Below are 27,627 nucleotides of genomic sequence, written 5' to 3'. Positions count from 1 at the left end.
GGTAGGTTTATGTTGGGCTACACCACTGTTGGTAGGTTTATGTTGGGCTACACCACTGTTGGTAGGTTTATGTTGGGTTACACCACTGTTGGTAGGTTTATGTTGGGCTACACCACTGTTGGTAGGTTTATGTTGAGCTACACCACTGTTGGTAGGTTTATGTTGGGCTACACCACTGTTGGTAGGTTTATGTTGGGTTACACCACTGTTGGTAGGTTTATGTTGAGCTACACCACTGTTGGTAGGTTTATGTTGGGCTACACCACTGTTGGTAGGTTTATGTTGGGTTACACCACTGTTGGTAGGTTTATGTTGAGCTACACCACTGTTGGTAGGTTTATGTTGGGCTACACCACTGTTGGTAGGTTTATGTTGGGTTACACCACTGTTGGTAGGTTTATGTTGGGCTACACCACTGTTGGTAGGTTTATGTTGGGCTACACCACTGTTGGTAGGTTTATGTTGGGTTACACCACTGTTGGTAGGTTTATGTTGAGCTACACCACTGTTGGTAGGTTTATGTTGGGCTACACCACTGTTGGTAGGTTTATGTTGGGTTACACCACTGTTGGTAGGTTTATGTTGAGCTACACCACTGTTGGTAGGTTTATGTTGGGCTACACCACTGTTGGTAGGTTTATGTTGGGTTACACCACTGTTGGTAGGTTTATGTTGGGCTACACCACTGTTGGTAGGTTTATGTTGGGCTACACCACTGTTGGTAGGTTTATATTGGGCTACACCACTGTTGGTAGGTTTATGTTGGGTTACACCACTGTTGGTAGGTTTATGTTGAGCTACACCACTGTTGGTAGGTTTATGTTGGGCTACACCACTGTTGGTAGGTTTATGTTGGGTTACACCACTGTTGGTAGGTTTATGTTGGGCTACACCACTGTTGGTAGGTTTATGTTGGGTTACACCACTGTTGGTAGGTTTATGTTGGGCTACACCACTGTTGGTAGGTTTATGTTGGGTTACACCACTGTTGGTAGGTTTATGTTGAGCTACACCACTGTTGGTAGGTTTATGTTGGGCTACACCACTGTTGGTAGGTTTATGTTGGGCTACACCACTGTTGGTAGGTTTATGTTGAGCTACACCACTGTTGGTAGGTTTATGTTGGGTTACACCACTGTTGGTAGGTTTATGTTGGGCTACACCACTGTTGGTAGGTTTATGTTGGGCTACACCACTGTTGGTAGGTTTATGTTGGGTTACACCACTGTTGGTAGGTTTATGTTGGGCTACACCACTGTTGGTAGGTTTATGTTGGGCTACACCACTGTTGGTAGGTTTATGTTGAGCTACACCACTGTTGGTAGGTTTATGTTGGGCTACACCACTGTTGGTAGGTTTATGTTGGGTTACACCACTGTTGGTAGGTTTATGTTGGGCTACACCACTGTTGGTAGGTTTATGTTGGGCTACACCACTGTTGGTAGGTTTATATTGGGCTACACCACTGTTGGTTGGTGTATGTTGAGCTACACCACTGTTGGTAGGTTTATGTTGAGCTACACCACTGTTGGTAGGTTTATGTTGGGCTACACCACTGTTGGTAGGTTTATGTTGGGTTACACCACTGTTGGTAGGTTTATGTTGGGCTACACCACTGTTGGTAGGTTTATGTTGGGCTACACCACTGTTGGTAGGTTTATGTTGGGCTACACCACTGTTGGTAGGTTTATGTTGGGCTACACCACTGTTGGTAGGTTTATGTTGAGCTACACCACTGTTGGTAGGTTTATGTTGGGCTACACCACTGTTGGTAGGTTTATGTTGGGTTACACCACTGTTGGTAGGTTTATGTTGAGCTACACCACTGTTGGTAGGTTTATGTTGGGCTACACCACTGTTGGTAGGTTTATGTTGGGCTACACCACTGTTGGTAGGTTTATGTTGGGCTACACCACTGTTGGTAGGTTTATGTTGGGCTACACCACTGTTGGTAGGTTTATGTTGAGCTACACCACTGTTGGTAGGTTTATGTTGGGCTACACCACTGTTGGTAGGTTTATGTTGGGCTACACCACTGCTGGTAGGTTTATGTTGGGCTACACCACTGTTGGTAGGTTTATGTTGGGCTACACCACTGTTGGTAGGTTTATGTTGGGCTACACCACTGTTGGTAGGTTTATGTTGGGTTACACCACTGTTGGTAGGTTTATGTTGAGCTACACCACTGTTGGTAGGTTTATGTCCTCATAAGACATTTGGGTCGCATTGTGACCACACTGCGCCTTGTGATACCACAGACGTGGCCAGACATTTACAATGCTAACCAGCATATATACATTTTCTTCTGTCCTCCATGGACAGGGTTAGAGATCTGTTAAACATATAGTTCAGGGGTTTATTGAACAATCAACCACAGAAGGTGATTGTAGTGCTTTTAAAATGCTAAGTTAACCTACAGACATAAATACATAGATACACAGAGTTATGTCTGCCCTACATAAAGTGGTCGATGTGTTCTTTACATAGTGTCATTAATGTGCATTTACAAAGGTGAAATGTAATTCTGATCAGCTTCCACATATACTTTATACACAAACATACATATACATACATACATAAATGCACACATACACACACATACATTTATGACTCTCCTACTCTGAGATTTGTTGTTCGTGTTTTAGATTCAGCTACTGAGAACAAAACTTCCAAGTAGGACCGGCTATGGCTTTTAGTTACCCTGAGAGGGTGAGGTAGCTGATAAAGAAACTAGTGTGTCATTAAGCACTTAACCACTGAAGGTGATGAAGGTGCTTTACAAGCTCAGGTTATATAGTTACGTCACATACAAACATTGTATAGTTGATAAATTACATGGTCAATCTTGGGTACAAGTCCAATATATCATCAAGTGTTCCAGTATTCATGTAGTAGTTACAGAGTTCAGCATACCTCAGCCCAGGAGGGCGAAAGTCAGTCAATATGGGACATTCTACAATATAATGTTCAAGAGAGTGCATGTTTTCTCTTTCACAAAGTTGACACATTGTGAACTCGACATTTGGGTTTTGATAAAGCTGCCAGATACGTCTATATCCCAGGCGTATTCTGGCCACTATAACATCACATTGCCGGGTTCTTGTTCTATTAGTCCCATATGTGAATGTCTCCTCACGATATCTATCATAATATTTAATGCTACAACTTTCAGGTCTTTGTGAATTTGTTAGATCGGTGAGATTTTCATTAGATATTTGTTTAAGTATTCTCTTTGTCGCTGCTAATGAAACACCCATATCAATTTCAACCACTGGTTTTCTGCAGGCTGTGTTAGCAAGCATATCAACAGTGTCATGCCTTGAGATGCCAACATGTGATGGTATCCAAAGGAATTTAATTTCAAATCTGTTTTCTTTGGCACAATAATTCGAATATCATTGACTATTTTCTGGGTGTCACTACTATGTGCGTTCAATGCCAGGAGTGCACTCTGCGAGTCACAGTATATAAGTCCACTGCCTTTGTCTTCTCAAAAATCATTGGCAAGGTATATGTCTGCAAGTTGGGTCTGAGTTGTACTTGCCCAGTCATTGACGCGCTTCATTGCTGTATGTACGAGAGAAGATTGTTCAAATATATTACATGCACATCCGGTACATCGTCCACCTTCTTCTACAGAGCCGTCGGTGTAGCACTGATACACATCGTTACCCATACTCTGAGTACTCTCAGTGATGCTGCACAGTGTTAACTGTTTTAATACTGTAGAGTGCACACTATCTTTCTTGGGCGCATTTACAAAATCAACTGATAGATCCCAGTTATCCCATGGAGTAATTGCCTGATTAATCATTAATTGAGTTGGGTACATATTTAATATTTTGATGGCGTTGGCTACCTTGTAGAACCAAAAGCATAATCAGATTTCGCTCTTCTATAGACAGTGTGTGAGGGATGGGGTGGAACAGTGCGCGTGGGGTGGGATGGAACAGTGTGTGAGGGATAGGGTGGAACAGTGCGCGTGGGATGGGGTGGAACTGTGCGAGGGATGGGGTGGAACAGTTAACGTATTTCTAGTGCTTGGTTTAAACAAAAAATAGTGTACTGTATATGAAAATGTGTGTCAGCTGTCACCCCCTGCCAGGACCACCACTCCTAGGCGATTCAGTTCACTCAGTTTTCGATATTTTGTCCATTTTGAACATTGTAAGTTTAAAGCCTAACTTGTAGGTACATTTTGAATTTTGTAAGAAATCGGTCAACTCTTAAGTATTTTATTTAGATTTTGATTTACAAATAAACCTTGCAACGCCACACTGTTTTATTTTTCCATAGAAAACAACCGGATTAACTAAATACATGTCATTGTAGTGTAATTTACAAAGTCATATAATAGTAATAAGTTATATAATTCAAACTGACATTGTTGATGATTTGCAACACTGCATTATTGGCCAGAACATTCACGTCTCAAAACGCAAACTTTCCGGTTTCTTCCGCTTCACTTTGTTAGTTTCTTTCCTATTTTGATGAAATTTTCACACAATACACAATTCTGGTGTTTGGACTTATATATATTTTTTTTAACTTTATGAAGATAGAACTTTTTAGGTAATGTACCCCACCAGATTCGTGACTTATTGAGAAAGAAATTAAAAACTTCCTCTAACCCAACTACAGTATATAGAACTGTCTGATCTTTCCAATAACATCAAAATAATTCTACAATAATTGTGTAAATTTGAAACGGATTAAGAAAATATATATGAAATATATGATGTGTTGTCCTCGTCCTCCAGAACATGTCTCAGCCACCTGTCCCTAGGGGCAGAACATGTCTCAGCCACCTGTCCCTAGGGGCAGAACATGTCTCAGCCACCTGTCCCTAGGAGCAGAACATGTCTCAGCCACCTGTCCCTAGAGGCAGAACATGTCTCAGCCACCTGTCCCTAGGAGCAGAACATGTCTCAGCCACCTGTCCCTAGGAGCAGAACATGTCTCAGCCACCTGTCCCTAGGAGCAGAACATGTCTCAGCCACCTGTCCCTAGGGGCAGAACATGTCTCAGCCACCTGTCCCTAGGGGCCAGTGTGAGTGTCGTCCCTGTGGAGAGTTCTGGTGAGTGTTCCTCTCTCCCACTAAGAATATTATCTGACACGGGGTCCCTTGTCCCATGGTGTGATGTTATGGTCACTCTCCCACCAGGGAGCACTCGCTCCGGCACACACCGTGGGGTGTCTCGCCTCAGTGCCAGGTTCTAATTTGAACATTTTCATTGGTTCTTTATCTGTGACTGCGAGTCTTCTATCATCCTCTCGGAAGGGAACGACTTTGACCGCAGGCAGTACCTACTGGGACGTGTCTACGTCCCCAGCAGACTCAACCTCCTGGGACGTACCTAACGTTCCCAGCAGATTCAACCTTATTGGACGTGCCTTACGTCCCCAGCAGACTCAACCTCCTGGGACATGTCTACGTTCGCAGCAGACTCAGCCTCCTTAGACGTGCGTAACGTCCCCAGCAGACTCAACCCTCTGAGACGTGTCTTAGTGCACGGTCAACAGAACTTCTGGTTCCTCAGACACGGAAGGTTCCGGGCGCGTTTAAGGCGCCGCCGCCATGATGGGAGGTGTTCCAGCGTGGACCTTGAAGCAGGAGCTGAGACTCCGAACACCTTGTGTGTTCCTGCAGGCTGTTGTGGGTCTGGGAGGCCTCTCCCACCAGGGGCCCTCCTTCAGCGCCTCTGGAAAACAAACGTAATGGCGAGAATTACCCGCGGAGACGTTCAGTGTGGGCTGAAGTGCACACTGGGCGGCCGTGCGCACTAGCGAGTGTGCACGTGGGGGCTGTGCACGTGGGGGCTGTGCACGTGGGGGCTGTGCACAGCGTCTCACGACACACCCAAGGTTGGGCTTGGACCATTCCAAGAAGGGAGAGAACTTCAGGGCTTGGATTCCTTCGGTGGGATTGGGGTCTTCTGTGGGAGAGAGACCTATGGTGGGAGAGAGACATTCGGTGGGAGAGAGACATTCGGTGGGAGAGAGACATTCGGTGGGAGAGAGACATTCGGTGGGAGAGACACATTCGGTGGGAGATGGTAGAGGGAAGGTATACGTCGTCTGCTAACATCAGATGGAGCCAGGAACACTCCCTTGGCAGGACTGAGGCGTTTGGGCATCAGTCCTGTCGCCTGATGACTCTGTTTACGTAGCAGTAAAATAGGAATTTAGGAGTTAGACAACTGTTGTGGTTTGCATCCTTAGGAAGGTCAGAACTTGTCCTAGTGAGGACGTCATCATCCTAAGCACAAGCATCCTGTCCCTGTGAATGGGAATTATGGATTAAAACACTCGTTGCCCCCCTTTACTGTCCTATAATGGCCCTCACTGTCCATCACTGTCCTGTAATGACCCTCACTGTCCTGTAATGGACCCTCACTGTCCTTTAATGACCCTCACTGTCCTGTAATGACCCTCACTGTCCTGTAATGACCCTCACTGTCCTGTAATGGCCCACACTGTCCTGTAATGACCCACACTGTCCTGTAATGGCCCTCACTGTCCTGTAATGGCCCTCACTGTCCTGTAATGACCCTCACTGTCATGTAATGACCCCCTCACTGTCCTGTAATGACCCCTCACTGTCCTGTAATGACCCCTCACTGTCCTGTAATGACCCTCACTGTCCTGTAATGACCCCCTCACTGTCCTGTAATGACCCCTCACTGTCCTGTAATGACCCCTCACTGTCCTGTAATGACCCCTCACTGTCCTGTAATGACCCCTCACTGTCCTGTAATGGCCCACACTGTCCTGTAAAGGCCCTCACTGTCCTGTAATGGCCCTCAATGTCCTGTAATGACCCCTCACTGTCCTGTAATGACCCTCACTGTCCTGTAATGACCCTCACTGTCCTGTAATGACCCTCACTGTCCTGTAATGACCCTTACTGTCCTGTAATGACCCCTCACTGTCCTGTAATGGCCCACACTGTCCTTTAATGACCCTCACTGTCCTGTAATGACCCCTCACTGTCCTGTAATGACCCCTCACTGTCCTGTAATGACCCTCACTGTCCTGTAATGACCCTCACTGTCCTGTAATGACCCTCACTGTCCTGTAATGACCCTCACCGTCCTTTAATGGCCCTCACTGTCCTGTAATGGCCCTCACTGTCCTGTAATGACCATCATTGTCCTGTAATGACTCTCACTGTCCTGTAATGACCCTCACTGTCCTGTAATGGCCCTCACTGTCCTGTAATGACCCTCACTGTCCTGTAATGACCCCCTCACTGTCCTGTAATGACCCCTCACTGTCCTGTAATGACCCCTCACTGTCCTGTAATGACCCCTCACTGTCCTGTAATGACCCCTCACTGTCCTGTAATGACCCCTCACTGTCCTGTAATGGCCCACACTGTCCTGTAAAGGCCCTCACTGTCCTGTAATGGCCCTCAATGTCCTGTAATGACCCCTCACTGTCCTGTAATGACCCTCACTGTCCTGTAATGACCCTCACTGTCCTGTAATGACCCTCACTGTCCTGTAATGACCCTTACTGTCCTGTAATGACCCCTCACTGTCCTGTAATGGCCCACACTGTCCTTTAATGACCCTCACTGTCCTGTAATGACCCCTCACTGTCCTGTAATGACCCCTCACTGTCCTGTAATGACCCTCACTGTCCTGTAATGACCCTCACTGTCCTGTAATGACCCTCACTGTCCTGTAATGACCCTCACCGTCCTTTAATGGCCCTCACTGTCCTGTAATGGCCCTCACTGTCCTGTAATGACCATCATTGTCCTGTAATGACCCTCACTGTCCTGTAATGACCCTCACTGTCCTGTAATGGCCCCTCACTGTCCTGTAATGACCCTCACTGTCCTGTAATGACCCTCACTGTCCTGTAATGGCCCTCACTATCCTGTAATGACGCTCACTGTCCTGTAATGGCCCTCATTGTCCTGTAATGACCCTCACTGTCCTGTAATGGCCCTCACTGTCCTGTAATGGCCCTCACTGTCCTGTAATGACCCTCACTGTCCTGTAATGACCCTCACTGTCCTGTAATGACCCTCACTGTCCTGTAATGGCCCTCACTGTCATGTAATGACCCCTCACTGTCCTGTAATGACCCCTCACTGTCCTGTAATGACCCCCTCACTGTCCTGTAATGGCCCTCACTGTCCGGTAATGACCCCTCACTGTCCTGTAATGACCCCTCACTGTCCTGTAATGGCCCCTCACTGTCCTTTAATGACCCTCACTGTCCTGTAATGACCCTCACTGTCCTGTAATGGCCCACACTGTCCTGTAATGGTCCTCACTGTCCTGTAATGGCCCTCACTGTCCTGTAATGAAATTCACTGTCCTGTAATGACTCCTCACTGTCCTGTAATGACCCTTAACTGTCCTGTAATGGCCCACACTGTCCTGTAATGACCCCTCACTGTCCTGTAACGACCCTCACTGTCCTGTAATGACCCCTCACTGTCCTGTAATGACCCTCACTGTCCTGTAATGACCCCTCACTGTCCTGTAATGACCCTCACTGTCCTGTAATGACCCCTCACTGTCCTGTAATGGCCCACACTGTCCTTTAATGACCCTCACTGTCCTGTAATGACCCCTCACTGTCCTGTAATGACCCCTCACTGTCCTGTAATGACCCTCACTGTCCTGTAATGACCCTCACTGTCCTGTAATGACCCTCACTGTCCTGTAATGACCATCACTGTCCTGTAATGACCTTCACTGTCCTGTAATGGCCCTCACTGTCCTGTAATGACCCTCACTGTCTTGTAATGACCCTCACTGTCCTGTAATGGCCCCTCACTGTCCTGTAATGGCCCCTCACTGTCCTGTAATGGCCCTCACTGTCCTGAAATGACCCTCACTCTCCTGTAATGGCCCTCACTGTCCTGTAATGACGCTCACTGTCCTGTAATGGCCCTCATTGTCCTGTAATGACCCTCACTGTCCTGTAATGGCCCTCACTATCCTGTAATGGCCCTCACTATACTGTAATGACGCTCACTGTCCTGTAATGGCCCTCATTGTCCTGTAATGACCCCTCACTGTCCTGTAATGGCTCTCACTGTCCTTTAATGACCCTCACTGTCCTGTAATGGCACTCACTATCCTGTAATGGCCCTCTCTATCCTGTAATGACCCCTCACTGTCCTGTAATGGCTCTCACTGTCCTTTAATGACCCTCACTGTCCTGTAATGGCCCTCACTGTCCTGTAATGGCTCTCACTGTCCTGTAATGACCCTCACTGTCCTGTAATGACCCCTCACTGTCTTGTAAGGGCTCTCACTGTCCTTAATGACCCTCACTGTCCTGTAATGGCCCTCACTGTCCTGTAATGACCCTCACTGTCCTGTAATGGCTCTCACTGTCCTGTAATGACCCTCACTGTCCTGTAATGGCCCTCACTGTCCTGTAATGACGCTCACTGTCCTATAATGGCCCTCAGTGTGCTGTAATGGCCCTTACTCTCCTGTAATATGACCCTCACTGTCCTGTAATGGCCCTCACTGCCCTGTAATGACCCTCATTGCCCTGTAATGACCCTCACTGTCCTGTAATGGCCCTCACTGTCCTGTAATGACCCCTCATTGTCCTGTAATGACCCCTCACTGTCCTGTAATGACCCCTCACTGTCCTGTAATGACCCTCACTGTCCTGTAATGACCCCTCACTGTCCTGTAATGACCCCTCACTGTCCTGTAATGACCCCTCACTGTCCTGTAATAGCCCTCATTGTCCTGTAACAGCCCTCACTGTCCTGTAATTGCCCACACTGTCCTGTAATGGCCCTCAGTGTCCTGTAATGGCCCTCACTGTCCTGTAATGGCCCTCATTGTCCTTTAATGGCCCTCACTGTCCTGTAATGACCCTCACTGTCCTGTAATGACCCTCACTGTCCTGTAATGGCCCTTACTGTTCTCTAATGACCCTCACTGTCCTGTAATGGCCCTCATTGTCCTGTAATGACCCTCACTGTCCTGTAATGGCCCTCACTGTCCTGTAATGACGCTCACTGTCCTATAATGGCCCTCAGTGTGCTGTAATGGCCCTTACTCTCCTGTAATATGACCCTCACTGTCCTGTAATGGCCCTCACTGCCCTGTAATGACCCTCATTGCCCTGTAATGACCCTCACTGTCCTGTAATGGCCCTCACTGTCCTGTAATGACCCCTCATTGTCCTGTAATGACCCCTCACTGTCCTGTAATGACCCCTCACTGTCCTGTAATGACCCCTCACTGTCCTGTAATAGCCCTCACTGTCCTGTAATGGCCCACACTGTCCTGTAATGGCCCACACTGTCCTGTAATGGCCCACACTGTCCTGTAATGACCCTCATTGTCCTGTAATGACCCTCACCGTCCTGTAATGGCCCTCACTGTCCTGTAATGGCCCTCACTGTCCTGTAATGACCCCTCATTGTCCTGTAATGACCCCTCACTGTCCTGTAATGACCCCTCACTGTCCTGTAATAGCCCTCACTGTCCTGTAATGGCCCTCACTGTCCTTTAATGACCCTCAGTGTCCTGTAATGGCCCTCACTGTCCTGTAATGGCCCTCACTGTCCTGTAATGGCTCTCACTGTCCTGTAATGACCCTCACTGTCCTGTAATGACCCCTCACTGTCCTGTAATGACCCTCACTGTCCTGTAATGACCCTCACTGTCCTGTAATGACCCCTCATTGTCCTGTAATGACCCCTCACTGTCCTGTAATAGCCCTCACTGTCCTGTAATGGCCCACACTGTCCTGTAATGGCCCACACTGTCCTGTAATGGCCCTCACTGTCCTGTAATGGCCCTCACTGTCCTGTAATGGCCCTCACTGTCCTGTAATGACCCTTCACTGTCCTGTAATGACCCTCATTGTCCTGTAATGACCCTCACCGTCCTGTAATGGCCCTCACTGTCCTGTAATGGCCCTCACTGTCCTGTAATGACCCCTCATTGTCCTGTAATGACCCCTCACTGTCCTGTAATGACCCCTCACTGTCCTGTAATAGCCCTCACTGTCCTGTAATGGCCCTCACTGTCCTGTAATGAAATTCACTGTCCTGTAATGGCCCTCACTGTCCTTTAATGACCCTCACTGTCCTGTAATGGCCCTCACTGTCCTGTAATGACCCTCACAGTCCTGTAATGGCTCTCACTGTCCTGTAATGACCCTCACTGTCCTGTAATGACCCCTCACTGTCCTCTAATGACACTCACTGTCCTGTAATGACCCCTCACTGTCCTGTAATGACCCCTCACTGTCCTGTAATGACCCCTCACTGTCCTGTAATGACCCCTCATTGTCCTGTAATGACCCCTCACTGTCCTGTAATAGCCCTCACTGTCCTGTAATGGCCCTCACTGTCCTGTAATGGCCCACACTGTCCTGTAATGGCCCACACTGTCCTGTAATGGCCCTCACTGTCATGTAATGGCCCTCACTGTCCTGTAATGACCCCTCACTGTCCTGTAATGACCCCTCACTGTCCTGTAATGACCCCTCACTGTCCTGTAATAGCCCTCACTGTCCTGTAATGGCCCACACTGTCCTGTAATGGCCCACACTGTCCTGTAATGGCCCACACTGTCCTGTAATGGCCCACACTGTCCTGTAATGGCCCACACTGTCCTGTAATGGCCCTCACTGTCCTGTAATGACCCTCACTGTCCTGTAATGACCCTCACTGTCCTGTAATGACACTCACTGACCTGTAATGGCTCACACTGTCCTGTAATGCCCCTCACTGTCCTGTAATGACACTGACCTGTAATGGCTCACACTGTCCTGTAATGCCCCTTTGCCACAGGTAACTTGCCACAGGTAATTGATGTAAGGCAACGGTGATCAATGTGACGAATATACCTGCGGGGCGACGGTATCCTCAGGTGTGTGTTAGGGGCGACGGTATCCTCAGGTGTGTGTGTTAAGGGGGACGGTATCCTCAGGTGTGTGTTAAGGGCGACGGTATCCTCAGGTGTGTGTTAAGGGCGACGGTATCCTCAGGTGTGTGTTAAGGGCGACGGTATCCTCAGGTGTGTGTTAAGGGCAACGGTATCCTCAGGTGTGTGTTAGGGGCGACGGTATCCTCAGGTGTGTGTTAAGGGCGACGGTATCCTCAGGTGTGTCTTAGGGGCGACGGTATCCTCAGGTGTGTGTTAAGGGCGACGGTATCCTCAGGTGTGTGTTAAGGGCGACGGTATCCTCAGGTGTGTGTTAAGGGCGACGGTATCCTCAGGTGTGTGTTAAGGGCGACGGTATCCTCAGGTGTGTGTTAGGGGCGACGGTATCCTCAGGTGTGTGTTAGGGGCGATGGTATCCTCAGGTGTGTGTTAGGGGCGATGGTATCCTCAGGTGTGTGTTAAGGGCGACGGTATCCTCAGGTGTGTGTTAAGGGGGACGGTATCCTCAGGTGTGTGTGTTAGGGGCGACGGTATCCTCAGGTGTGTGTTAGGGGCGACGGTATCCTCAGGTGTGTGTTAAGGGCGACGGTATCCTCAGGTGTGTGTTAAGGGCGACGGTATCCTCAGGTGTGTGTTAAGGGCGACGGTATCCTCAGGTGTGTGTTAAGGGCGACGGTATCCTCAGGTGTGTGTTAAGGGCGACGGTATCCTCAGGTGTGTGTTAGGGGCGACGGTATCCTCAGGTGTGTGTTAGGGGCGACGGTATCCTCAGGTGTGTGTTAAGGGCGACGGTATCCTCAGGTGTGTGTTAAGGGGGACGGTATCCTCAGGTGAGTGTGTTAGGGGCGACGGTATCCTCAGGTATGTGTTAAGGGGGACGGTATCCTCAGGTGTGTGTTAAGGGCGACGGTATCCTCAGGTGTGTGTTAAGGGCGACGGTATCCTCAGGTGTGTGATAAGGGCGACCTCGCTCCTGTAACGTTAGTGGCTCCAACACTGTGTCTGGCGGTCAGGCTCTGTCTCATTCTTCTCAGTCTTTCTTTATCTCTCATACTCTGTCTCTCTCGCATTGTCTCCTTATCACATGCTCTCACGGTGTATGTATGGGGGGCGGGGCGGGGGGGGGGATTAGTTTGCATGTCAAATCACTTAATAAGAACGAACTATGGTGTTGCCATTTCAATTTGGTACGACTGTAATGCTGGTGAAGAATTAGAAGAAACAAGGAGAAATATAACAATGGGGAGAAAGGAAAGGGGAGAAATGGAAGGAAGATGGGAGGAATTAATAAAAGGGAAAGATGGGATAGAAGCTTGAAAAGAAGGGAAGTACTAGAGAAAGATGAGAGTACAAGGAAGGTTCAGCTGCGATCATCCATTGATATATTTTCAAGACAAAAAATTTAACTCGTCTCTCTCATCCTGTTATCTGTATGTGATGATAACATTAACACTTTCAATCATGAAAGTCAATACATTATCATCAAGGCGTTAATCCTTCAAGAAGTGAGCGCCCTCCACACTACCACACACAACCTCAGACTAAATTCCTGATATAGGACCCATAAGTCCTGTATTGTAATACAGGACAGGACGGATAATGGTCCAGGACGGACCGAAACGTGGCCGTCTCCTCATCTTGTGGTGTGTGGTGTGGTCACCATATCTTCAGCCACGCTCTTGTCACTCATCACTTGCATATGGATTGTGTAGTCTTTTTTATGCCATTTACAATGATCAATGTAATTTTTGTCGAACGGAATTTGTAGCGATTAATGTCTGTTCTCTGTCCAGTGTAGGACAGTAATGAAGGAGGTTTCTGTCCAGCCAATTTTATGAAACTTTTTACTTTACTTTAAATTATAATCTGCCCCCTTCCCCCTGCAACCCCCGTGACCCCTTCCCCTCTTCAGTCCCCTCCCCCCCCCCCTCATCCCTGCAGCCCCCAACACCCCCTCCCCTCCCCCACTCATCCCTGCAGCCTCCAACACCCCCTCCCCCCCTCATCCCTGCAGCCCCCAACACCCCCTCCCCCCCCTCATCCCTGCAGCCCCAACACCCCCTCCCCCAGCAGCCCCCCTGACCCCCATGACCCCCGCAGGCCAGAGAATTATTAATAACAGCATCGGCCAAACTTTTTAAAAGCAAGTAATCGGTATCGCCTCATGAATATAAGTTATATAGATTATGCCCCAATGGATACTCTGCCGGCGTCTGTCGCTCCTCTCCTGCAATGAAATCCTCTTTATTACCGGAATTCGGAAACCAATAAGGTATTAAAACTGTGCTCCGAGGCTCCCCTCTGTGCGGCCGGTCATCAGGCTAATGTGTTAGTGAAGGAGGTCCTCGTACTATCCGGCCAGGGTCGGTTAAGCGGGGTCGGCCGGTACTACACATTATCCTGCTTGGGACTCATATTTTTGGCCTCCTTGTGTCCAGCAAGATACAATGGCTGCATCGATAGTTTAGTCGGTAATGTGAAGCATTAATGAAGGCTTCGGACGGCAGGCGGGGCAGAGACTGTTGGCGACCTTACGGTGAGGCGCGGCAAGGCTCAAAGTTGGTATATTTGCCTTCAGGTGGCATAGGGTGGTTATAATGTCAAGGCGAGGCGCGCCGAGTTAGAATTGGTGGGATTACCCTCTGCCCTCTGTCAAAATAACATTCCTCTCGTCATGAGGAGAAGAGGAAATGCATTCTAAACGACCCAGCGGAAGGCGAATCCCGCATCCCTAACGAATTTCAGTCGAGTGTTGGACAAAGGTCGTAAGGCGATTATGTAACTGTACCCCGGGGCCGCCAATTCCCTTGACCATTGGGACCCTCTCACAGAAAACTGGTAGTCCCTGGTGGCAAGGGGAGACTAATGAATACAATGGGAGGTTTTTAGGCGCGAGTTGGGACGCTTTATCATTTTTCTACATTAGTGTGCGCGAGGTGATGGTAAACAAAGACCTGGAGGGGTGCGCCAGAGGGGGAACAGTAGGCACGGCTGGACACGCACTGGCGGAAGGGACCTTAGGCACGCTAGGACATGGGGAGGAGGAAGAGGCAGAGGAATAAAGAGGGGGGAGGGGAGGCTGTTGGCTATACGGCGGGACATGAGCAGAGGTAGATGGGGCAGGATCGCCCGGGGAGAGGGAGGAGGGGTCAAGGAAACGGGTAAAGTTTGCGGGTAACGATCTTTTATGTATCTAGATATGGAGGGTGTGGGGGGGGGGACAACCAGAGCCAACCTAGCTAGTTTAGTCAAATGAGCGTCTGCAAAACAGATCATAGTTAAATATATAAGAAGTATATGTGCAGTCCCCGTGGCGCAGTGGTAAAACACTCGCCCCGCGCTTCGCCATGCAGCGATTTGGCCTGGGTTCATATCCTGGCCGGGGATGATTGACCGGGCGCCAATTCTTAACTGTATAACCTCTGTTCACCCAGCAGTGAATGGATACCTGGTTGTTAAATAATTTGGTGGGTCGTATTCCAGGGAAAATTAGGATTAAGACCTGCCCGAAACTCTATGCGTGTTAGTGACTTTACAAGAATGTAAAAATTACATAAATCTTTGAATATGTTAGATATTAAGTCACTGCACATCCCCTCATGTGTACTCTATATATATAAAAGTGAACTGTAATGACAATCGTGGCCTTAAACGTTTCCTAGAATGTCTATGAACACATGGGGCAGCAAACTATAGAAACACGTACTTATTTCACGTACACAAACACGTACAAACCTATAGAAACACGTACCTTGGAGTTTCGTCACACTCCAAGAGTGTGACGAAACCAAACCAGAAATGCTCTACAAATCAAGGGACCCAGAATGTGGAATGACCTTCCCAATCATGTCAAAGACTGTACCTCTCTCAACCAGTTTAAGAGGAAAAACTAAGCACTACCTAATAAACTCCATGTAATCTACCTTACCTCCTAAATGTCAACCTATGTCTTACTAGTTTCAAACAATATTGATTATTGACCAACTTGTTTAACTGTTGATACCTGCCAAGTATAAGCTTAAAGAAAACTGTTTACTTAGTTAAAATTCATTCTGCTGTTATCTCGATCATGTAATTATTATCATTCTCTCTTTCTTGTTTTCCGTCTTACAATTCAATTTATGCTTTTGATCTCAATTAGTATTAAGTTTTAGTCTTAAGTTCCCCCCCCCCCACATCTTGCCCTAAACACTGTACATATTAGTGGCTTGAGGCATTGTATGCACCAGCTCCATCTCTTACTCCCACATTATGTTATTAACTCATTTTCAATGTATGTACCTTTACCTGAATAAATATCTTATCTAATACTGAGACGAAGACGAATACTGGGACTCGATATAAGCCTACAGTGTATGAATACACTCAGGCTTCCTGTCCCCCGACACAATTAATTATAAATTAAATTATGAATTATGTTAGGCTTATATCGAGGTTTTCCCCAAGGAAAATCGACCTTACTGACACCACCTTCGACCTTCCCCGAGGAAGGTCGAACTTCTGACCTTCCTCAGGACGCAACACGCTGGCTAAGTCTCTGGTATTTATTTTCTGCTAGGTGAATAGAGGCATTAGGTGATAGGAAACGCGCCCAACCATATCTGTCCCGCCCTGGATTCGAACCCAGAATTCCCGATTGTGAGCTGAGATAAATAACGCAATTGTACTACCGAAACCCTTTTGGAGGAGGAAGAGGAGGAAGAAGAGAAAGAGGAGGTGGAGGAAGAAGAGGGGAGGGGAGGAGAAGGAAGAGGAGGAAGAGTGGAGGAGGAGGAGGAGGAAGGACAGAAAGCTAAGAGTCACAGTCAGAGGGAGGTTTCAGGCTGGAGGAATAAAACAGTGGGGGTCCCACAAGGCTCTCTCCTGGGCCACTGCTGTTCCTAATTTATGTGAACGACCTGCCTGAGGGAGTGAGCTCAGACATGTCAATGTTTACAGATGATGCAAAGCTGATGAGGAACGTGAAAACAGATGAGGACTGCACAAAGTTACAGGAGGACCTTGACAAACTCGAGGAGTGGTCATACAAATGGTTGCTGGAATTCAATCGCTCAAGTGTATGGTAATGAAAAAAAGATCAGAAGGCATCTGCATCATAAGGGGAAGATAAAGCAGAGAGAAGGATCTGGGGTGGGATATATTTCCGACACTCACACCGGAGGCACACACAAACAGGATAACATCAGCAGCATATGAGATGCAGGCATCTCATATCTCATAAGAAACCATCGTTTAGAAACCTGAATTACTCCTTCACTGTAATCTGTCCAACATTTGTTAGACCAATCCTGGAATACGCATCACCGGTATGGAATCTGCATGTGGTTGTTGTTTTAGATTCAGCTACTTAGAACAAAAGTTCCAAAGTAGCACGGGCTATGGTGAGCCCGTAGTGGACTTACCTGGCACAGGAGCGAGGCTGTGTGGAATCTGCAGCTTGTGAAACGTAAAGCCAGAATAACAACAAGTGCAAATGTTTGCAGCAAGACTGGTGCCAGAGGAAAGAGAGCTGAGCTACGAGAGATAGGCTAATGGAACAAGATCTCACAACCCTAGAAGATAGGAGGAACAGAGGGAATATGATCACAGCATACAAGATAAGGAGGGAAGGGGGATCAGGGCAAAGCTCCAAACCATTACGATTATATAGCACTGAGAAGGGATCAGGATAAAGTTTTGGGATGGGACGGGGGGAAAGGAATAATAATCTTAGATTATTAACTTAGATTAATATTATTAACTCCAATCCCCGACAAATTGGACGGTCGGGGATTGAACGCCGACCTGCATGAAGCGAGACCGTTGCTCTATCGTCCAAATCCTCCTGTAATTTAGGTAGACAAGGATGGCCTCTTCAGACATGAGGCATGTCAAGAGGACACAGGTGGAAGCTGGAGGCGCAAATGAGCCGAAGGGACGTAAGAAAGCCTCACCAGTCTCCGTGGTGCAGTGGTAAGACACTCGCCTGGCGTTCCGCGAGCGCTTTGTCATGGGTTCGTATCCTGGCCGGGGAGGATTTACTGGGCGCAAATCCTTAACTGTAGCCTCTGTTTAAGTCAACAGTAAAATGTGTACTTGGTTGTAAAAAACGATTCTTCGCGGCAGGGGATCGTATTCCAGGGACCTGCCCGAAACGCTACGCGTACTAGTGGCTGTACAAGAATGTAACAACTCTTGTATATATCTAAAAAAAAAGTAGATGAACCATGTAGTTTATTAACATGTGGAATGTTCTAAAAGAAGTTCTAGAAGCCACCTCCATTAATAACTTTAAAGCTTGATTCGACAAAGAATTTGAAAGTCAGAATAAAATGAAATGCCACAGGTAGAAGACTAGAAGACATAAAGAGCTAGTTACGGGATGAGGTGTTGTCCCGTCTTCCCAGGACTCTTGGTCACAGGAAGCTGTGATACTACTGATGATTTAGGCCTCCACCACCATCTCACTTCTTCCACTCTGTTTGCAAAAGTGAACTTTCTAATTTTTTTCGGCAACTCTGTTTGGTTAGTCTATGACGTCTTATTTAGTGTGTTGTGAAGCTGTGAAGTTGTGAAGCTGTATCCTGGCAGGACACAGGGAGTACCACGGGAGAGTTCCGTCAGGTCGCTCCTCAGTTAAAGGTGTTGGACATGTTAAATATGGCACCAAAATCTAGTATTAATCAACCCGAGAATAAAAAATATTACTTGTAGTCAGTTAGTTTTACACCAAATTGGCCATGATCAGTGTTGTTCCTCTGATGACTGGTTCCTCACCCAAAATTTGTATAGTACAAATTCTGTTTTACAAGAATCACTTGGAATCATTGCAGCTTTGTGATGGCATGTTAGTATGGGCGTTGTGTGTGAGGTGGTCGCCTCCTGTCATGCAAATGTGACGGTACTTATAATGATTCCGGGGCTCACCGTCACCGCGGCCCGGTCTCTGACCAGGCCTCTTGGAAGTTTGATCTTGGATACTTGGATCAACTGTTAGCACACATGAACATTTATCTTATAGAAGGCGCCACGAAGACAGCATGTACCAAAAATTTTATTAGGCCTAGTACATATAGCCTATATGTTGTGTTTTAGGCCTAGGATTGCTTATTTAGGCCTAGGACAGGTTAGCCATAAACTATATGTTTACTATACAAGATAATAGTAAACCAAACTATATGTTTATGGTTAGCCTTTTTTGGTCTGCCGTTTGAAGTATTGCAACAGTACAAAAGTGAACGTTTTGGGTTCAACAGTTTTGTACATCCAACCAATGATATAAATACTACGAAGACTAAACCACACACCAGAAGATGAGGAGACGACGACGTCTCGGTCCGTCCTGGACCATTATAAAGTCGAGTGTCGAGTTGATCAGGCCCAGGACGGACCGAGACGCCGTCGTCTCCTTGTCTTCTGGTGTGTAGTTCAGTCATCATATCTTCAGCCACGTTATTGTGACTCGTCGTCTGTACAAATACTATCATTGTTGGAAGATGGGTTGAGCTGTTGACGCGGTGCACCTCATTGGTGCACTGTCGGTGTTGGTCAAGTGTGGTGCATACGGTGTGGTGGTGGACAGGGTGGGGGGGGGGGGAATGGATAGTGAGGAGAGTAACTAGGAGGGTCGAGGGGAGCTGGTTATGGTGAGGGGAAGATATTAAGATTAAGTATTGATGCGCGCGGCAGCCTTCTTCATACTTGAGAGGTTATGGCGGGGGGATTAAGAAGTTGTGGACACGAGGGCGAATATCAACCAGGGGAGCAGCGACCCCCCACTGCTCTGGGGGGGGGGGGCGAGGGGCACACCTAGACGAGGGGAAAGTCGCCACAAGTGACTACACAAACTTCTGTTCCCCTTTCCCCCATATTGGTGTAGGCAGTTGTACCTACTACTATTAAAATGCTTTTGATAGATCAACCCAAGCTTTTTCAATCGGTCTTCACAAGGGAGGCTTCATATTCACGAGGTTGATCCCGGGAACTAGAGGGAACTGAAACCTGGTAAGAGGGCTTACCAGGTTCCACTTCCCTAGAACTTGGTTATAGGGAACCAACCCTAGAGGCAATCTGGAACCTCCAGATTGGAGGCAATCTGGAACCTCCTGGATCTCCAGGCAATCTGGAGCCTCTTGGTTGTAGCCTGTTCGGCTACAACCAAGAGCTAACAGGTCGATCCTGCAGGCACCAAATAAATATTCCCATACAACGCACATGAAAGACATTCATATAATGACGGCAGACTTGGTATTCACCTAGTTGTGTTTGTGGGGGTTGAGCATTGCTCTTTCGACCTGCCTCGCAACTGTCAATCATCTGTTTACTAACTACTTTTTTCCACACCACACACACACACACACGCACACGCACACGCACACGCACACGCACACGCACACACACGCACACACACACACACACACACACACACACACACACATACCCCAGGAAGCAGCCCGTGACAACTGACTAACTCCCAGGTACCTATTTACTGCTAGGTAACAGGGGCATTCAGGGTGAAACAAACTTTGCCCATTTGTTTCTGCCTGGTGCGGGAATCGAACCTGCACCACAGAATTACGAGTCCTGCGCGCTATCTACCAGGCTACTAGGCCCCCCCCCAAACTGTAGTAACTGTAGTAGTTACAGTGCTAACGACAGTGCCGTTACAGCAGTAGCGGCAGCTCGCACGGAATCTGTAATATGTTGGTGTTTTGTACATGTTAAAGAAAGTGTATGTTTTAGTGATGGTTGTGACGCTGCAGGGTGCTGGACACGTGGGAGTGGCAGACGGAGGTGGAGGACGCCCAGTACGACGTGGTCACCTGCCTCAACCTCCTGGACCGCTGCGACACCCCCAGGACGCTACTCCAGAACATCCACGCCAAGCTGGCCGCCCACGGCGCCCTGGTCGTCGCCCTCGTCCTCCCCTTCAGCCCCTACGTCGAGATAGGTGAGACAGCGTTCTTCAACATCCACATCACCCCTGTTCTACCGGTCCATGGCTCCCCCTTATTCTACTCCATGGCACTCCCTCTGTTCTGCCCCTTCATGACCCCCTGTTCAACCTCTCCATGACTTGGAGGGGTAGAACAAGTAGGTTCATGCTGAACCCGCTTGCTCTATGAATTGAATTTCTTTAACCCTTCTTTTCTACCCCCTACATGACCATCTGTTGAACCCCTCCATGCCAACCCCCTCTTCAAACCCTCCATACTACCTCCTTGTTCGACCCCTCCATGTCATCTCACCTGCATTCCTCCCGTACCACTTCCTCGTCTGTTTCTCCCCATTTTTCTCCTTTTAATCCTTACACCGTTCTTGTCCTCGTCCGCTTTTCTTTCCCATCATTCTTCCCTATTTACTCCTTTTTACGGGCGAGAAAAGTATAGCTATTTAAAATTATATAACACTGCATGTTATACTCCTGTTTTTGCTTAAACTGAGACTAGGGTTCACTAGGAATTGTGCAAAATTTCCTAATAAATCTACACGCTAAGAGATGTGACCCTACATCAGCTCATCTGAAGCTTGGTCCTAGAAACTCATTTTTGTTCAGCTTTTGTTATTTATTAACAAAAATGAATAATTAAAATTTAATGCTAAGCAGAAGTCATGTAGGGAACAGGCTGAATCAGGCCCCTCTCTTCTCTATATTTATACCCCATTGTCCCACTCTTCTTGACTCTACTCCGCCTGTTACTCTCTTTTTCTCCTATCAGTCTCTCTCTCTCTCTCTCTCTCTCTCTCTCTCTCTCTCTCTCTCTCTCTCTCTCTCTCTCTCTCTCTCTCTCTCTCTCTCTCTCTCTCTCTCCTCTCTCTCTCTCTCTCTCTCTCTCTCTCTCTCTCTCTCTCTCTCTCTCTCTCTCTCTCTCTCTCTCTCTCTCTCTCTCTCTCTCTCTCTCTCTCTCTCCTCTCTCTCTCTCTCTCTCTCTCTCTCTCTCTCTCTCTCTCTCTCTCTCTCTCTCTCTCTCTCTCTCTCTCTCTCTCTCTCTCTTCTCTGTCTCTTCTCTTCTCTTCTCTCTCATTCAAAGATTATTGTGCTTTTATGTTTATTTCATGTTTGTCCTTCGGAGACAAAGATGACCATGACTTCAATATATCAAGTCGAAGGTGGGCGGCTGTGTCAGGTGATGGAGGCTGAGACCAACGTAGATGGGAGGGCTAGTCCACACACGGGACACACGTGAGTGGGCGCTACTGTCGAGGTGGAGTTTACTCTAGCTTTGCGTGCGGTTTGTGTGCTGTCCAGGTCAGGCTGGCATAGAGAAGGCTGGTGAGTACCACTGCATGGTACACCTTCAGTTTGGTGGTAAGGCCACCGCTCCCTCCGCTCCCAGACATTCTCACAGAATCTTCCAAAGGCAGCGCTGGCTTTTGGCGATCCTGTTGTTGACTTCTGTGTCTATGTTCACTGCTCTTGAGAGTATGATGCCGAGATAGGTGAAGAAGTCTCCGTGCCACAGTGGTAAAACACTTTGCAAGCGCTTTGGCTTGGGTTCGTATCCTGGCCGGGGAGGATTTACTTGGCGCCAATCCTTAACTGTAGCCTCTGTTCACTTAGGACTGAATGGGTACCTGGTTGTTAAACGATTTGATGGGTCGTACTCCGGGTAAAATTAGGATTAAGGACCTGCCTAAAACGCTATGCGTGTTAGTAGCTGTACAAGAAGGTGTATATAGGTGAAGTTGCCGGACTGCCTGCAGGTTCTGCCCATTGACAGTGATGTGCGGTTCCTGGTAGAGTATTCCAAGTGCGGGTTGGTACATGACTTCAGTCATTTTGGTGCTGATGATGAGACCGAAGTTGTTGCAAGCTTGTGAGAAGCAATCCATTTCGTGTTGCATTATTTGCTCTGTGCTGGCGTTGAGGATGCATTCATCAGCAAACATGAAGTCTCTTACGACAGCTTCCTTCACCTTTGTGTGAAGGAAGGTGCCTGTAGGTGCCTGAAGCTGAACAGCCCGCCGTCAGTCCTGTATCTGATGGGTATTCCACTCTGGCAATCACGGAAGTCATCACTGAGCATGGCCGAGAATACCATACTGAAGTGTGTTGAGGCGAGAACGCAGCCCTGCTTCACACCATTCGTCACTGGGATGACTTTTGACTCGTCTCCATCGTCCAGTGCTTCCGCCATCATGCCGTCTTGGAACTGCCGGACAATCGCAGTGAATTTGCCGGGACAGCCAATCGTCTCCATTATCTTCCACAAGCCATTTCTGCTGACCATATCAAAGTCCTTGATCAGGTTGACGAAGGTAACGAAGAGGTCGCTATGTTGCGCTTGGCGTTTTTCTACTAGCTGGCGTGCAGCAAATATTGTATTGACAGTTCCGTGTTCTACATAGAAGCCTCATTGGCTTTGTGAAAAGCTTCAACATCCTGCTCAAGGTGTTGAAGGAGACAGTTGAGCAGGATACGAGCCAGGATCTTCCCAGCGATGGACAGGAGTGAAGTACCCCAGTGATTATCGCAAGACTACCGGTTGCTTTTCCTCTTTCTTTACTCCAACATCTGAACTATGCTGGCATCTTTTAACTCTTGGCTGACCACCTCTTACATACATCTTCATTCCGCATGGACTGGCAGAGCCTTGTCAGTTTCTGCATCATGGCTGGGCCTCCTGCTTTTCCAGAATCCTGCTTTTCTAAATCCACTGCAGCAGGGATTGCCTCTAATCCTGGCGCTTTGCACAGGAAAGCTGCTTGATGGACTTTCTGACTACTTCTGCTGTAGCAGGTTTTTCAACGTCCAGGTTCATTACTCGCCTACTTAAGGTAGGCGAGTAATGGCCTCATCACTGATTGAGGCAGGGCGGTTAAGGACCTGATCAAAATGTTCAAACCATCTGTCCAAGATCTGTTTCTTCTTTGTCAGCAGTTCAGTCCCATCTGCACTGAGGAAGGAAGCAGAGCCAGAGGGCTGTGGTATAGCCTTCAGAGCGTCATAGAAATGCTTGGTGTCGTGACTGTCTGCGTAACCTTAGATTTCATCGGCCTTCTTGCTAAACCATGCATCCTGCATCACACGAAGCGTCCTCAGCACCTTTCTTCAGGCGCAAAGATCAACTGAATGGTCAACTAGGTGAGAATGATAGCGCAAAGGCACTTCCTGTGCCTTAGGCAGCAATACCTTTATCCCATCGTTTTCGTCGAACCAGTCCTGGTTTCTGCGGGTTGATAGTCCGAGGTGCTCAAGGGCAGTAGATTAAGCAGCATATATGAAGGCTGCCCACCTTACCTCGATGGTGTCCTGGCCATTCTGGGGTGTGTGCATCCTGCTTTCTAGGTCGTTGAAAAATCCTTCAGCAACTTTGCTTCCGCAACAACTTAATCTTAGAGACATTAAGTCTCTTTACAGTTTTCTAACCTTGGCCTCTTCTCGTGGGCAGGCTGCGAAGTTTACACTTGGACACATTGAGGCGATGGTCAGTCCAGCAGTCGGCACCACACATGGCTTTGCATCTTGCATCTTGCGACATTCTCTCGTTTTGCCTGTCTTTCATCCTGGTGATGACATAATCAGATACCAATGCCTAGAGCGTGGTTGCATCCATTATGTCTTGTTGGGGGTGGGAAGGCGAAACGATGTGTTGGTGACGATGAGGTCGTGTGTAGCACACAATGTGAGGAGCAAAAGGACGTTGCTATTGTATTTGCCAGTGCCATGTCTTCCAATGATCCCTTCCCAGGTGTAATAGTTTGTCCCTACTCTGGCAGTGAAGTCCTATAGCTTCACTGACTTTATGACTGCTACAATGAGGTTGTCCAGTTCCTCGTAGAACTTTACCTTGATGTCAGCAGGGTTAGTCATGGTTGGGGCACACACACTGATCAGCGTTACACTCCTCTTGCTTCCAAGCGGGAGCTGGAGCGTCATTAGGCAGTCGTTGATGTCTTCTGGGACCTTGGCAAGTTTTTGGGCGAGGTGGGATCTGATGGCAAATCCAATGGCAGCTTCTCGTCGTTCGGCGCCACTGCATCCACTCCAGAAAGAGGTGTACCCACCATCACGTTCTGTGAGTTGACCTTTGTCAGCTAAGCGTGTTTTTCCGAGTGCTGCTATGTCCATTGTGGCATGCTAGTTCCTTTGCAACTAGTGCAATTCGTATTTCAGGTAGTAGTTACTTTGTTTGGGTCTAAAAATCTCTGACTTTGTGCGTGAACCTTTTTTTTGGATTCTGGGACCTTCCGGCCCACTCTTTGCAGTTAGTTTTTAGTTTAGTTCATTTATTATGCACCCCATACCCATCTTGTGGGCGGTAGTGGAAAGGGTTACAGAGGCACATAATGGGCTCAGGGACTGAACCCCACAATTCATTTAGCTAAGCAAGTTACAATCTTGATGAGCTAGTTACAAAATTCAATATAAGTCGTCACATCAACAATGGGTTCGAGATCGACCTCAAGTACAGGTTCTAAATTTAGCAACTGACATGTGTGGAGAGCTAGTGTCAAAATTTATATGTTTGTCCTGCACACTGCCCCCCATCCAGTGGGCAGCGGTGGATAGGTTACAATCATTCAGTTACTACCTACAGTTAGCAAACTGGGGATATTTGGCTAAAATTTCTGGTAGCAGATCATTTTGAATGAAATATTTACACATCGCTGGAACATTGGTTATAGAATTGTCTCTAAATTCACGTATCTTTTCGCACTCCATCACATAGTGACGGATGGTGTGCGAATAATTTTGTTGACACAGTTTACATTTGGTCAGGTCTACATCAGCAGATAATGAGAATTCGCAGAGATACTTGTAACCGAGTCTAAGCCGAGCAGTAGTAACATCTAGAAGTCTGCTGATTTTATTGGATGATCCATAGATGTGTGGCTCCTCTTGCATGATAGTATGATGATAGATGGAATTACTGGTGTCAATTTCACTTTGCCTCAGATCTACAAGATCTTGTTGAAGTTCTCGGTGTACTGCTGCTCTCAGATTGCTCATTGACAATCCAAGGTTACACTCAACGGCTCCTTTAAAGGCAGATTCTTTGGCTAACTTATCAGCTCTATCATGCATTCGGAGGCCAACATGAGATGGAGACCACATGAAATGGACTCTGTTACCATCCTTAATAATTTTGTTGTATTTGTGTCTAGCTTCGGACACGAGCATGTTACAGTTATGTCTTAAAGAGTTGAGAGCATTTAAGGATGATAAGGAGTCACTTACAATTAATGTATCAAGTTTGGAGACTTGTACACATTTCAGTGCAAGGATCAAGGCAAATAGTTCAGTCTGAAGGGTAGAGGCCCAGTTGTTTATACGGACTCCCCACTCAAAGTATAGGCCATCGCCCATTGTCAGGACAACTGCACTTCCAGCTGCACCCGTGGTGCGGTGTAGGGAACCATCAGTGTATATAAGTGACATTGCGGCTTTAGTTTCTTTACCTTGTGGCATTTTTAATTTGAAGCCTTCCGGCTATATTCCTCATGCAGAACCTTGCGGTGTTTGTGGGAAACGCTGTCTACGCTCATTCCTCCATCCTGCCTCTTTATCCTATCTCCCCATTTGCCTCCCCCCCATCTCTTCTCACTTTCCCTATCTTCCCCCCCTCCCATCTCTTTTCACTTTCCCTATCTCACCCCCCTCTATCTCTGTTCTATTCGCTCTTTGTTCTGTCATCCTACTCTCCTCTTCCTGTCCTTTCTGGTAATTTCATCTCTGGTTTCTCTTTGCGTCTCACCCCATTTATGCTTGTCTCAAGTTCAAGTTCTCAAGCAAAAGCTCCATAATGACCCCTTCCTTTCAGGTACTATAGACAACCTGCCATCAGAGGAGCTAGGAGTGAGTGGGTCGACTGTAGAGGAACAGGTCAATAGCCTGGCAGGAGACGTCTTCCCTAGTCTAGGCTACAAGCTGGAGCGCTGGTCCCGCCTCCCCTACCTGTGTGAAGGTGATCTTGACCAGGCTTTCTACTGGCTGTCTGATGTGGTGCTCGTCTTGGTCAAGGGAAATGGCGGGTCACCCAATGGCACTGTTGAGGACAGTGGGGATCAGTATGGTGATGCGCTCGACCAAGTTGCGAGTGGATTGGGACAGGTAAACCTTTGAGAACTATTAGCTACAGTAAATAATGGAGATTTGTTTGGAATTTATTTGGTACTCAGTTGGGCTCTGTACTTAATTTTCTTTCTGTACAAACGAATATGTAAGGACCTTAAATAAAGCTGCTTTTCACAAATTATAGCAAGTCTTGTTTTGATTTGCCTCTTAAATAAATATATAAATATAAATATGTTTATTCAGGAAAGGTACATACATACAAGTGATGTTATATTAATGGATCGATATACAGTATAGATAGAGCTAGTACATACAATGCCTAAAGCCACTATTACGCAATGCGTTTCGGGCAGGAAAAACATTAATATCTAGAACTTAATACTAATTGAGCATAAAGAATTAGTTAATCAAAATTAGATTAATTAGAACTAATTAGATCTAATTAAGTTAGAGGGTCTTAAATTAGTTAATTGTTTATTTCAAAGATTTTGTAATTATATAGTTTTAAATATTATTATAACAGCCGTTGTGCTGCTTCCAGGTGCAAAAATGGCCATTATTAATGGCCATTATATATATATATATATATATATATATATATATATATATATATATATATATATATATATATATATATATATGTCGTACCTAGTAGCCAGAACGCACTTCTCAGCCTACTATGCAAGGCCCGATTTGCCTAATAAGCCAAGTTTTCATGAATTAATTGTTTTTCGACT

General features: G+C 47.1%; 1 protein-coding gene across 1 annotated transcript in view; it reads left to right on the top strand.

Moving 5' to 3' along the window:
* Positions 1 to 27,073, top strand: part of LOC123766342 (protein-L-histidine N-pros-methyltransferase) — a 414,422-nt gene extending 387,349 nt beyond the window's left edge. Inside the window, exons 2-3 of the mRNA XM_069321088.1 lie at positions 20,634 to 20,821; positions 26,637 to 27,073. Coding sequence (XP_069177189.1) covers positions 20,634 to 20,821; positions 26,637 to 26,938 — 490 coding nt within the window. The 3' untranslated portion in view covers positions 26,939 to 27,073. The remainder of the gene's footprint in view (positions 1 to 20,633; positions 20,822 to 26,636) is intronic.
* The last annotated feature ends 554 nt before the right edge of the window (positions 27,074 to 27,627 follow it).

This window comes from Procambarus clarkii, chromosome 9 (assembly GCF_040958095.1).
Source record: "Procambarus clarkii isolate CNS0578487 chromosome 9, FALCON_Pclarkii_2.0, whole genome shotgun sequence".
Taxonomy (NCBI): Eukaryota; Metazoa; Arthropoda; class Malacostraca; order Decapoda; family Cambaridae; genus Procambarus; species Procambarus clarkii.
The sequence above is the reverse complement of the archived record's forward strand: the minus strand, read 5'-3'. Positions and strand labels throughout refer to the sequence as shown.